General features: G+C 36.9%; 1 protein-coding gene across 9 annotated transcripts in view; it reads left to right on the forward strand.

Moving 5' to 3' along the window:
- raly (RALY heterogeneous nuclear ribonucleoprotein) overlaps positions 1-12,872 on the forward strand; it is an 86,734-nt gene that overhangs the window by 61,237 nt on the left and 12,625 nt on the right. For all 9 annotated transcript variants that reach the window (XR_014608231.1, XR_014608232.1, XR_014608233.1 and 6 more), the window contains 3 exons: positions 5,232-5,511; positions 10,489-10,561; positions 11,539-11,586. Coding sequence is in view for 5 of the 9 variants with exons in the window: in XM_084128895.1 (XP_083985021.1) it covers positions 5,232-5,511; positions 10,489-10,561; positions 11,539-11,586 (401 nt within the window). In the remaining 4 variants the exon portion in view is untranslated. The remainder of the gene's footprint in view (positions 1-5,231; positions 5,512-10,488; positions 10,562-11,538; positions 11,587-12,872) is intronic.

Below are 12,872 nucleotides of genomic sequence, written 5' to 3' on the forward strand. Positions count from 1 at the left end.
GGCACAAGCTCAAATAGAATATAAATTATCCCTAGCACCCATGTGCAGTACTCACTACTGTGTGTGTGTGTGTGTGTGTGTGTGTGTGTGTGTGTGTGTGTGTGTGTGTGTGTGTGTGTGTGTATTTAATAAAACAATATCAGTAAAAATATGCATGCAAAAGTGCATTGTCTTGTTAAAATATTTAACTGTATATTACTTTTAACCAATTAAAGGAGAAGTTCACTTTTAAAATGAAAATTCTGTCATCATATAATCACCCTCATGTTGTTTCAAACCTGTATGAATTTCTTTCTTCTGCTGAACAGAAAGGAAGATATTTAGAAGAATATCAGTAACCAGGCAGTTTTTGGGTCCCATTGACTTCCATAGTAGGAAAAAAATATACTATGGAAGTCAATGGGACCCAAAAACTGTCTGGTTACTGACATTCTTCCTTTCTGTTCAGCAGAAAAAAGAAATTCATACAGGTTTGAAACATGAGGGTGATTATATGATGACAGAATTTTCATTTTAAAAGTGAACTTCTCCTTTAACATGTTTTGTAGAGCATTTTCCAAATTACTAATATTTTCTATAGTGTAGACCGAATCCATAGTCTTTTAATATTATTTAGAATTGTTGAATCCATTATGAGTAAATCAATGTGAGCACATTATCAGTATGCTGAATGTGCTGAGAGTTGAGTTTCAGATGCAAACCTCTAATACACTTTAACCTGGACTGTTACTAATGCAGAACAGGCTTCAGGTCAGCAGTAAAGGCAGATGATCATCCATCCAGCCCCCGGACATTTTAATAACCTGGTATTAGTGTGTTGTGCAATGCAAGCGGCTGCTTCTGGGACACTCGTGTGGTGGGACAGCGCTGCCAAATCTCTGGAGAGTCAAACATTTGCGTGCCAGAGTCACATGCTTACCTCAGTACAGTATGAGAGAGAGGTGTGTGTGTGTGTGTGTGTGTGTGTGTGTGTGTGTGTGTGTGTGTATGTGTGTCTATTCCTGACAGACCGCTTTTCTGTTTGGCCTGGACTCTATCCAATTCAATCTCTGCTCTGTTCATTTCATCCATTACACTGTTAAAAACAGTTCCCTGTGCTCACCACGTTAAATATGCCAGCTATACTTGTTGAGATGCACTGATGTATCAGACAATTATTGATCGAATTAAAACGATTAGCATAGTGTCTGTAAGCATGAAAATTGCTGAATATTAATAATCAACCATTAATAATTTTAATACTTTGAGGTATACATTTATTGCATTGTGTAGGTTTTTTTTCTACTCATAATCTAATCAATGAAAATGAATGAAATCTGCAAATGAAAGGCATGTTGGATGCTTCTAGTATGAGTTAGATGGATGTTGTTGATCATCAAAAGAATAGTGATATTTATAGTGAAGATATAGCCATAATGATATGGCATAACATGCACAGTTCTCCTCTTTTTTTGGTGAAAGTAACTTTTATCTGAAGTATTTATCTTTAAGTATTTTTTTCCCTTAACGTCATGTGGTGAGACATATGCAATATATTACTTGCATTAAATCACCAAAACGAGTGAAAGGTATTGCATCTCACAGGAGTCTGTGAGTGACCAAAGTAAATGAATAATTCTATTATCAAATACATTTTTAATAAAACAATGCAAAATACGTGTTTCATGGCTAGAATTTTTCTTAATTCATTTGGACCACAGCTGTGTCTTATGCAATACAAAATCAAACAGACTGAGCTGTGAAAGAGCAAAAGGCTTATTTTTGCTGTAAAAAGAGAATGCTTTTAAGTTCACTGAAGTTCTTAAGTTTTTTATAAATTCTTTAATGTTTACATGCCGTTTTGATAGTAATAATGTTATGTTTTTCCACTGTTCCACAACTGGGTTTATTGTTTAGAGATTAAATAAGAGACTCTTATATTTCTGAAAATATTATTATTATTTGAATAAAATAATAGATCAAACGTAATCAAAATTAAGTGATCAAAAGTGACATTAAAGACATTTATGTCGGAATAAAATTTCTTTTTCAATAAATTCTTTGGAACTTTCTAAATCCTGAAAAATCTTTTTATCGTGGTTTTCACAAATATATTAAGCAGCACAACTGTTTTCAACATTGATAATAAAAATAAATGTTTCTTGAGCAGCAAATCAGCATATTAGAATAATTTCTGAAGGATCATGTGATTCAGCTTTGACATCACAGGAATAAATTACATTTTTAAAATATGTTCAAATAGAAAGCAGTTATTTTAATTGTAATAATATTTCAAAATATTACTGTTTTTGATGTATTTTGATTTAAAACTGGTGAGCCTTGGTGAGCATAAGAGATTTATTATTATCAACCCCAAACTTTTGAACACCATGTTTGTTTATATATTATTATAATATTATGTGTTTATTTAAATGTGTAATTCCAGTATCAGTATCCGCCTGCTGTTGTTTTTTTGTTTTTTTATCTGATAAAAATATCCAAAATGGTGCATCCTTGTTTTAGTTCTTTGATAAGACTCATGCAGAATAGTACGCTTGAATGGGTTAATTGTGTGAATGACATAATGAGGAAAAATGGAAGTGCTGCAAACCCACAGCTCATTAAGTTAGCCGGAGGTAGTGTGAGTCTTTCATCCGCATGAATGCTTCTGTCAGGATGCTGTCCAAAACGGCTTGATGGAGGAATCTGCTCCAGTATTTTCCCAGTCTAATCGATCATTTAATTACATTCCACGATCCCTAAACCATTTGACACTTTCAACAACCAGACTCTTTAGAAAACTCTTTAGCAGGTGTTAATGGGTCCCACGGAGGCAGGGTTTTAAAGGCGAGTCTGAGCAATGCAACGAATTGCCTGGTTATTTCTGCGAGCGGGATGATAGAGTGCAGTAAAAAGCACAGTTCAAAAACCTTTAGTCCTCATAACAAGGAGAAAGGAAAGGCAGCACAGGCTTCAAAGACCTGTACAATCCTCACCAATGCGAGATATACAGAGGCGCAAGTAATTAGAGGGGAAACGTCTCTTTCACACTAAATGACCTTCCTGTTCGCTTGCTCTGAGAATGTTGTGTGATTAACAGACACTGTCGGAGGGAAGCTGTGGACTGAACGGCCCTCAAAGTACCTTATTTCTCTCATACCTGGGAACCAGTCAGTTGACTCTGACCTTGCAGTTTGGTCTTCACTCTCCCCTGATTTCACATTCAGTCGGACTCCAACGCTGCTAATAAGGAACAGCAGCTCAATGGGCCACTCAGAAGAACCGCGTCTTTCAACCTCAGACTTCTTTTCTGTCCTCATAATAAGCTCCAAATACTCTTAACTTCTTATGTCACCTCACTATGAAACTTATGAAGCATAAGTCTTCTCAGAGGAAAACTTAATTGATTGGCGGTTGCTCTTTTGTAGCTCATGAAACGCAGTCCATTTTACTTCACTGTAATGTATCCAATGGGAATTGATTTGATTGTGAATAGTGGGTGTCATGAAGAGTAGCGGTTCTGGGTCTTTTGGTGTCCTAAGCAAAATAAGGCATTTCATTCGCCCTAGACTTTGATATCTTGGTAAATCTAAGGATTGTTTGAAACATTGACTATGTTTGCATGTGCATCAGTAATGTGATTTTTCCAGCACAATCTCACGGCAATGCATAACTATTTTACGTTTTGCTGAATTGGTGGCTAATTCGTATGATCTCATTCGTACGTTTTCGTATAATCTGTTTAAATCCCAGTGGCGGGGTTAGGGGTGGTCCTTCATAATGAGATTCCTTTTTTCAAAATCGAACGTTTTTGTACGAATCAAAATTCATACACCTCGTAAAATACTTACGTTTTCCCATGAGATTTATTTCCAATAATCAGGGTAGACTTAACCGCAGTGAGATATTTAGATGACAAAAGCAAACCTCTTAACTCCTGTTTACATGCAATTTTCATTGTGTTTATTCATTAAGAAATGTGGTTTCTATGGACGTATTGGATTTTTTTGGTGATGCGCCTAAACTGTCTTCATTTACTGTATGTTTTTGACCATCAATATACTGCATTACATTCATGTCGTGCAACGTTGTCAACATGAACTCAGTTTTTTCAGCATCACAAAGATTGTGAAGCATTCTTTACCACTTTGTTAACGAATCTGCGCATGACGACTTAAAGAGTTTACATGCCTGTTTATTGTGTCACATTTTATGATTATGGTTACTACGATTATGAGCTTAATTGCATCAATTTGATCTAAGTATTGTGTTTACGTAACGTAAAGTTTAATCGTAATATGACCTAAATCTCATTATAATCGCATGTACAGTAAATGGAGTCATTATTGAGATATCTTTATGAAACTCTAGAGGAGACTTAAGCAAAAGTTCCCTTTGCTCTCAGTTGAATCCCATTGCAATCTAGGAGAAACAACTGAGACACTACAGAGATCTCATGTGTGATTGTTCTTTCTTATGGCCTATCATTAACACTTTGATCAGTGAGCTAATTACTGTCCTGTCTTCTTTCACTGCGTAGGGTGTAGCCAATCTCACCCATGAGAAATGTACATCAGATGTGCAGTGCTGGTGTCAGGAGAGCTTTGATCACTTCCTCATTAATTAAGCGATATATAGGTCAGGGCGTGTCCATAATCAGCTTGATTCATGTTTGCTCACAGTCACAGTCAGCACCTTTACAGCCTCAGATATAGGCCTATCTATTATGGCTCACTATGGATGGGCCTGGAATGAGTTTTTTTATTATCTTTTTTTATTATTATTTATTACTATTATTATTATTGCTACTGCTGCTACTACTACTACTACTAATAATAATAATGTTAATATTATGTTAACTAATATGGGTTATTATTTTATAATGATAATGATGATAAAATGTTAAAATAATAATTATTGATTATTATTATCATCAATAATATTTATTTTATAAATAATACATATTAATAATACATTTAATTAATTGTAATTATTATAATTTGAATTGGTTAAAAGTTAACTATTTGTTTTTAATTGATATATTTCTTATTTCTTTGATTTTACACATTTAATGAAAGTTTAACCACCACAAAAGTAAATGTAACACCACTCGTTTCTTGATTTTTAAGTCATCTTTTCTAAGAAATCTTCAAAATTGAGCTTTATGTACTGTATGTTCCAATCATGAATATGGTTTGTTCATTTCACTGTATGCAAAAGGTCTAAACTTTCATGATCTGTTTCTTCCCCAGACTGCTGTTCACATTTTAACCAAGATGTCACTGAAAGTCCAGACGAGCAACATTACCAACAAAAATGACCCCAAATCTATCAACTCGCGCGTGTTTATTGGCAACCTGAACACAGCGGTGGTGAAAAAGAGCGACGTTGAGACGATCTTCTCCAAATATGGCAGAGTTTTGGGCTGCTCGGTTCACAAAGGCTACGCCTTCATTCAATACGCCAATGAGAGACACGCTCGTGGAGCAGTCATTGGAGAAAATGGACGTGTGCTTGCTGGACAGACCCTCGGTGAGTTGGACAATAAAATGAATCTGCTGGTATACCGTATGGGTGTGTTATGTATAGGGTGATGAGTGGTATAAGGGACGGACAGGCACCCTCACCGCCACACCGCACACATGACAGTAATGTTAGCTAGAGTAGTGGCCAAAAATGATGTCTGGCCTAGGAAAATGGACATTGTGGCAAGCAGGGCAGGGCAAAGAGCTTTGGAAATGGAGGAAGGCTGGTGGTGCGAGTGTTAATGAGCTCATTAACTCCTCCGGTCTCAGAGGATAACAGGAGGAGCGATGACAGTGAAGGACAAGAGAAGACCAGCCCTGATGTTGTTGTTGTTTTGGTTTGGTTTATATGTGCAGACGTTCATGAGGGGCTGCCGCTTTACTTCCATTGTGTTGTTTGTTTATTTTGGTCACTAAAGTTAATTTAAGGTGACGTAGTTAAGCATTACTACAAGTACTTACTATAGTAATAACAGTAAATTATGCATAATTACAAGTAACTAACCCTAAACCAAACGCTAACCCTAAATGTACCTCTATAGTAAGTACATGTAGTTAATTAATCAGTACTTATTTGGCTAAGTACAATATAACTAAAATAAAGTGCAATCAAATTATCCTCTTCAGACATCACTTTTGGCCACTACTGTATATAAAAAATGTATGTAGTCTAACGAAAACGAAAAGCATTGCCTTCATTGCTGTTACACTGAGTCAGCTGTCCACATTTCAGTGTATACTGTTTCTTTATACATACCCTCTGATGGGTTTTTTTTTTTTGTGCTATAATTAGCACAGCGTCTTCGCGTCCGAATTGATCTCGCTTGCGCTTTCTATAACTGACACTGATGCCGGATCCTGCCTTCACTAACTGCAAGTTAATCGATAGAGAACTGTGATTGGATGATTTGTTCTACAAAATATACTATGACGTTATTGGCTATCTTTGATTAGGCTATTCTTGCGTGACACAAGATTACTACTCGCTCTATCACTCAGAAATAAAGAAAGTTTAGGAAAGATGAAATACGGGACAAAACATGATTTTTTCATAGAGTCGGGACACTAAAAATAGATCTGAAAAACGTGACGTCTGGTTACCCTAGTTATATATCCTGTTTGAATGACATCTCTCCGAGGTTAAAAAAAGTGCACAGCATCTGCTGTCGGAGCAAGCTGACTTTTTAATCACCCTGTAGAGTGTTTGGTTAGCCCCATGAGTGCTGCCAAGAGCGAGCCCCATGACACTGTTAAGATTAATATCTATTGATGACAGTTTCCTGTGGCCATCACTGTGGAGGGTCAGACGGAGGTCAATATAGTGCACTGCAAGTAGATCAGCATTAGGCTATAAGGTGGCCAATGGGACAGGATCATTCTCCACTCTTCAGGGCACTTGACCTCCATCAATTCTGAGGTTGCACTGAACTTTTTCATGTAGTTGTCGAATGCTTGTATTGATTCATATTTTAAAAGTGAGGCACTTACAAGAGATAAATATGTAAGCATACACTATGCCAGTGTGGATTTGTTTGGAATGGAATAATAGCATACAAATTACTGGATACTCCCTATTGCTTTTTTATAGTATGTAAAATAAGATGTATGAAGTAGTTTAAACAGAACAGAAACATGAATATAATAAATAATAATAATAATTTTATATAAATATGTATATAGAGAGAAGAGTTGTTATTTTTATGTACTGTAATAATAATTATTTATTATATAATAATAATAATAATAATACAATTTATATTTATTTATTAAGTACTGATTATTTACTATTATACACTAATTAATGGATACTGCCTTCTATTTCTTTATTGTACGTGAAATATGTATGCATTGATAAACATTTCAAACAGTAGTTTAAACAGAACAGAAACATTAATATAATAAATAATAATAACTATAATTATATATATAGAGAGAGTTATGTTTATATACTGTGAACTGGTACTGATTATATAGTATAATATACTGATTACTGGATGCTGCCTACTATTGTTTATTGTATGTGAAATATGTATGCAATGATAAATATTTAAAACAGGAGTTATATTGAAGAAACATTTTTTTTTTTCTTGTTATATTTACATACTCTAGTAACACTGCTACTAGTACTACTGATAATAATAGCCTAATTAAACATTAATAAAATAATAATTGTATTTATTTATTTAAAACAATATTTAGTTAGAAATGTTTATTAAACAGCAGTCTGATCAAATAGCAAGTCCAGAAGGAGATGTTAATAATCAACTGTTATTATTAGGGGTGTGACGAGATCTCGTGTTACGAGATCTCGCGAGATTAAAACGCGACGAGACTTCTCGTCGAGGTGAAACTTTATTGTCTCGTGAGTTGTTGTGATGTCAGCGTGATGGAGCGTGAGGGTGAAATATTGAAGATGCCCCTGCCACTTTTAAATCATTTGTGTGCCGGGCCAATCACACACACACTCCGCGCACACACACACAATCACTGTCCCTCGCTCACTCACTCACTCGCGCACGCACACACACACACGCTCACTCCCGCGCGCGCACACTCACTGTTGCTCGCACTCTCACTCACTCGCGCACACTCACTCTCGCACACACTCAACCCGTCGTGGAGGACCGTTAAAATTAAACATGCTAGTCTTTCTGTCGTGATGTCCTGAAGCATCGCAGACGCGTAGGTTGTCGCCCACTATGACACACTATACGAAATGAAACGATCGAATCTTGCGTCCCGACGCCCGTTGTCCTTTACGAATCTCCACGAAACGGATCGTGCCAAAATCGCGCTAAAATAGTGTAATCTGAACCAGGCAGGTAATAAACATTTGACCTATCGCGCAAAGAACCTATTAAAGCACTAAGACATGGGAACAGTATAGCTAACATTCACATATCACAATATCGACATCGCAATATTAAACAATGTTATCGCACATCGCAGCTTTTCCTCATATCGTGCAGCCCTAGTTACTGCCCAAAGGTCTCAACTGCTGCCAGAAATCGTCGACATGCTTATATTCTTGAAAAAGAACATGACCATAATCTTAGTCTGTTCTGTGTAGTTAATTTATCTCTTTTTCATGCTTGAAGAAAAAAATTGTTTCTGTTTGAACTTGTAGTTTTGAGAGAGCAGTACTTTGAATATGGATACACACTTACTGTTTGCATTTAAAGTGTTATTTCAGTTATTTATATTTATTTTATTTATACTGTTTTATTTTTTTTTTATGTTCGATTTGTGGAAAGGAGTTAGATTTCTCATATGAAATCGTACAGGGGAGAAGCCAGACGGTAGAGTTTATAGCAAAACATTTTGCAGTGTTTGCATGTCCTTTACTGCATAGAATTAATTAAAATAGAAGTAAAATAACATTCATTACAAGTTGATTTCAAAATGCACCTAAATTGTTTTGCATTTTGTGATTTTCAGTTGAATAAAAGACTATTTTCCATTCATATATTTCATCATTGAGGATTTCTTAAAAATTGTGTAAAAATCTCGTCTTGTCTCGTTCTCGTGAACCCAATCTCGTGTCTCGTCTCGTCTCGTGGAGTAAGCGTCTCGTCACACCCCTAGTTATTATAGTTCAATCATCACTCTGGGAATGGAAAGTTGCATTGTGGGATACAGTATTCCGTACAGTATGCACTGCTGTAGGCTATACCTGACATTTTTCCATACAGAAAAACATTATACGCTATTATGCAACTGGAAATGTTAAGAGTCGTATTGCAGTATGTTTTAAACATAGCCTCAGTGTTCGGAGCAACTCATTACAGATAATAAACAATTCCTACAATACAGTACATACTTAGCCCACTAGATTCTGGGAAATCTATATCTGTGTCTTTAGCGTGTGCCACCCTTCAAATGAATTACGCGCAGTCAATGGGGGGGGTCATATTATTTATCGCAGTGCTATTTCAGTTATCAAGTAGTTTTAAGCCTCATCATGCCAGCCGGTAATGGCGTGTCCTCTACGAGGTGACCTCTAGACACTGATTGGTTTCTCAGCTGGGCTGGTATCCAGGCAACCGATGGGCCGACCCCGCCCCCCTCAGATAAATGAGGAACAGGACAGGTGTGTCAGCGGCAGGTGTTCGTGTCACGCCGAGGACATCAGACAGTTGTTCATTTGCTCGCTTCTTTCTTCCACGTCTCTATCTCTCTCTTGTCCCTGCTCAATCCCGTCTGTTTAGTTCGATCTCTGTCTCCTTCTGTTCCAATCTTTGTTTCTCTGTCTCTCTTTTGCCCTCCAGCCCTCCGCAGCTGCTTGATGACATACATGTTTTTTTGGGCAGTCAGATTAGCTGCTGTTTCTCGCTCCACGGAGCCTTTGGCTTCCGCTTGACAGCCCCGGTGACCTGTCACTCATGCGGCCCCACTCGTTCTCCACTGGCCAATCAGTCCCGGAGCTGCAGCTGACAGCTCTCCCTCAAACACAAGCACCTCTCGCTGTCTCAGACCTCACTTCTCTATTCACTCGAGTGCTCAAAATATGAAATGTGGTGACAGAGCTATGTCTTCCATTGCTTCAGAGGCAGCTATCCATTATTCTCTTTCTGCTTCTCATCCTGTCATTGCTGTTATAAAGTGGAAGCCAAGGAGGCTGAAGTGTGGCCGGAGACGCGGGATCATTCCAGGCTAGTTGAGTGGGTGTGGAGTGCCCTCTGGTGGACACAACGAGCATGTGGTTATGCAAATCAGAGCACTCCCACTTAATGACAAGTGTCCGTGATGTCAGTGCACCATGATAATTACAGAGTCATTAGATAACAGCCCCAAGTGCCCCGGTAACTTGCAATTATCAAATAGCTGCAGATGTCATTTTGAAAGGCTTCTGCCATCTGTCATTGTTTGATTATGTATGTCTGCTCAGTGATCATTTTTATATAATTAGTTTTTAAAATCTGCATTTCTTAAGACGATTATAGATACTTTAGACTGAAAGTGTGTTTTCCGCTTATATTCACAGATATTAACATGGCAGGTGAACCCAAACCCAACAGGCCTAAAGGACTAAAGAGGACCGCAGCGACATTATACAGGTGATTGCAGAACATTTAATATAATATTACAGTGTGTATTATTAACCAACTCAACAATATATTTAGCAACAAACCACACATAAACACATTTAGATACTGTATAGGAGAGACCGGGGCAATTTGTCATATGTGTTGTATAAATTGTAATTTTACACATTTCATTAATCACAGTTTGTTGGTCAAAAAATGGATTGATACAGTATTTTTCCAGTTTGCATGATTTATGTTTCATAAATGTTTCATTGCTTAAATATTTGTTTTTTGAATAGTCTACTTTTTAAATATACATACACTACCGTTCAAAGTTTGGGGTCAGGAAGTTTTTTTGAGATTTTGCAAAAAGAGAGATTTACTTTTATTCTGTAAGGACACATTATATTGATCAAAAGTCACAGTAAAGACAATTATAATATTACACACACAAAAAAAAAATACTGTTGTTTTTAACTTTATATTCATTGAAGAATCCTGAAAAAATGTATCACGGTCTTCACAAAAATATTAAGCAACTGTTTTCAACATTGATTATAAGTAATGTTTCTTGAGCAGCAAATCAGCATTAGAATGATTTCTGAAGGATCATGTGACACTGAAGACTGGAGTAATGATGCTGAAAATTCATCACAGGAATAAATCACATTTCAAAATACATTAAATTAGAAACAAGTTGAACAGTACTATGTTTTACTGCTTTTTATTTTAGATTTTAGCATTTCAAATAAAAGTATATAAATCGTTCTAACGTGTGTTAGCATTGTGACAACTTGCCCCATATAGTGTGACACATAATGTGTATCTTTTTCAGTTTCAATAATGCTGAAAATATTTAATAGCTTTATATCAAGTGAAGACTTCATAGTATCTAAGTTGAAAATGACTAATTACAGTTACAACTTCAGTCTCCCTTTTATGTTGAAAATGTATTTTCTTATCACTTATATTCAAAATGATGCATTTTGTGTTTTTAATCCCTGCAGTGGTTATGATTTTGACTATGATTACTACAGAGATGACTTCTATGACAGGTGAGTCCATGATTTTTCACAAATGCTTTTGTTGAAATGTAGGTAATCTACAATGAACATCACATCATCCAGCTCTTAAACTTTTGTGTCAGTGTTTTTTGTCATCCAATATTATGCAGAATATACAGTAAGATGGTAAATAGAGTTGTCAATAGATACAATATATAACAATACAATATATAGGGTATGATTTTACCCCAAAATTCAACATATTGACACAAAATGATAACTGCCAATCCACGTTTCGCTGGAGTCCAGTTTTTTGTTTCTGTGAACTGCAGCGATTGCTTCTCTTTTCTGTAGCTTTCTTCAGTCTATGAAATATTCCTCAGATTTCTTGGAATCAATTTGTACAGTCAATCTCAAAGCTCTTTCCCGTTTTAGATGCATTGTGTGTTTTCGCTGAAAGCATTCTCCCGCTCAGTGGGTGTAACCAAGATGCTTAACCAGTGCTTGATTGATTGAGTGCAAAAAGCACTTTTTGCTCACGCTAAAATAGGCTGACCTGAACTCTTAACTCGGCACCCAGGCTTTATGTGGGACCATTTTTAGTGCAGTGACCCAGTGACTTATAATGAAGTCAAGCACAGAGTTCTCTCCCTAGCACGACTCTTCCTGTCATAATACATTTTCTCATGTCAACTTGGCTGAATCTAAAGGAACTCGTAAAAACACTCACACACAGCTGTAAGCTGCAGAAAGAAAGACAGACAGAGAAAAAATATGCATTTCACAAGAACTCCCTCCACGACCCGTTAAGCAAACTTTGGCTTGGCGAGCGCACGGTTGGCCGGCGTCCCTTTTCGGTAGCTATGGAAACCCTGCTGAGAGACTCAGCTGGATGTACTTGTTTGCAGATGTAAGGGATATTGCGTCCATATGATGAGCTGACATGTTTATTGATATCTCTCTTGTGATCTCTGCTCCCTGACTTACAGCTGTCTTAGGGCGACACTGACTGCAGTCGATATTTTTCAGCAAACGCATCCAATAATTTAATCTCTTGGATTGCGGATCAGTCAATAAAGCTGCATAGATTGCATGTGGGAGGCCAGCTGGTTGCTTTTAGGTTCCTGTCTGGGCAGCAGACGTTCTTCTCTTTGAAGGCAAAAGTATCTTCTCCCACTTTATTCTTGCCACATCACCTCCTTCATGTTTGATAGTGATTGGATTCACTTTGGGCCAAATTTCGGCTTGCGTGCCACAATGCAGAGACGAACACTCTCAGTATATGCGAGATGTAGCTGCGAGCTCCTCTGAGTCAGAAACATCTCTCGTTCTGTTCA

Source organism: Abramis brama (assembly GCF_963993115.1).
Source record: "Abramis brama genome assembly, chromosome: 11".
Lineage (NCBI taxonomy): Eukaryota > Metazoa > Chordata > Actinopteri > Cypriniformes > Leuciscidae > Abramis > Abramis brama.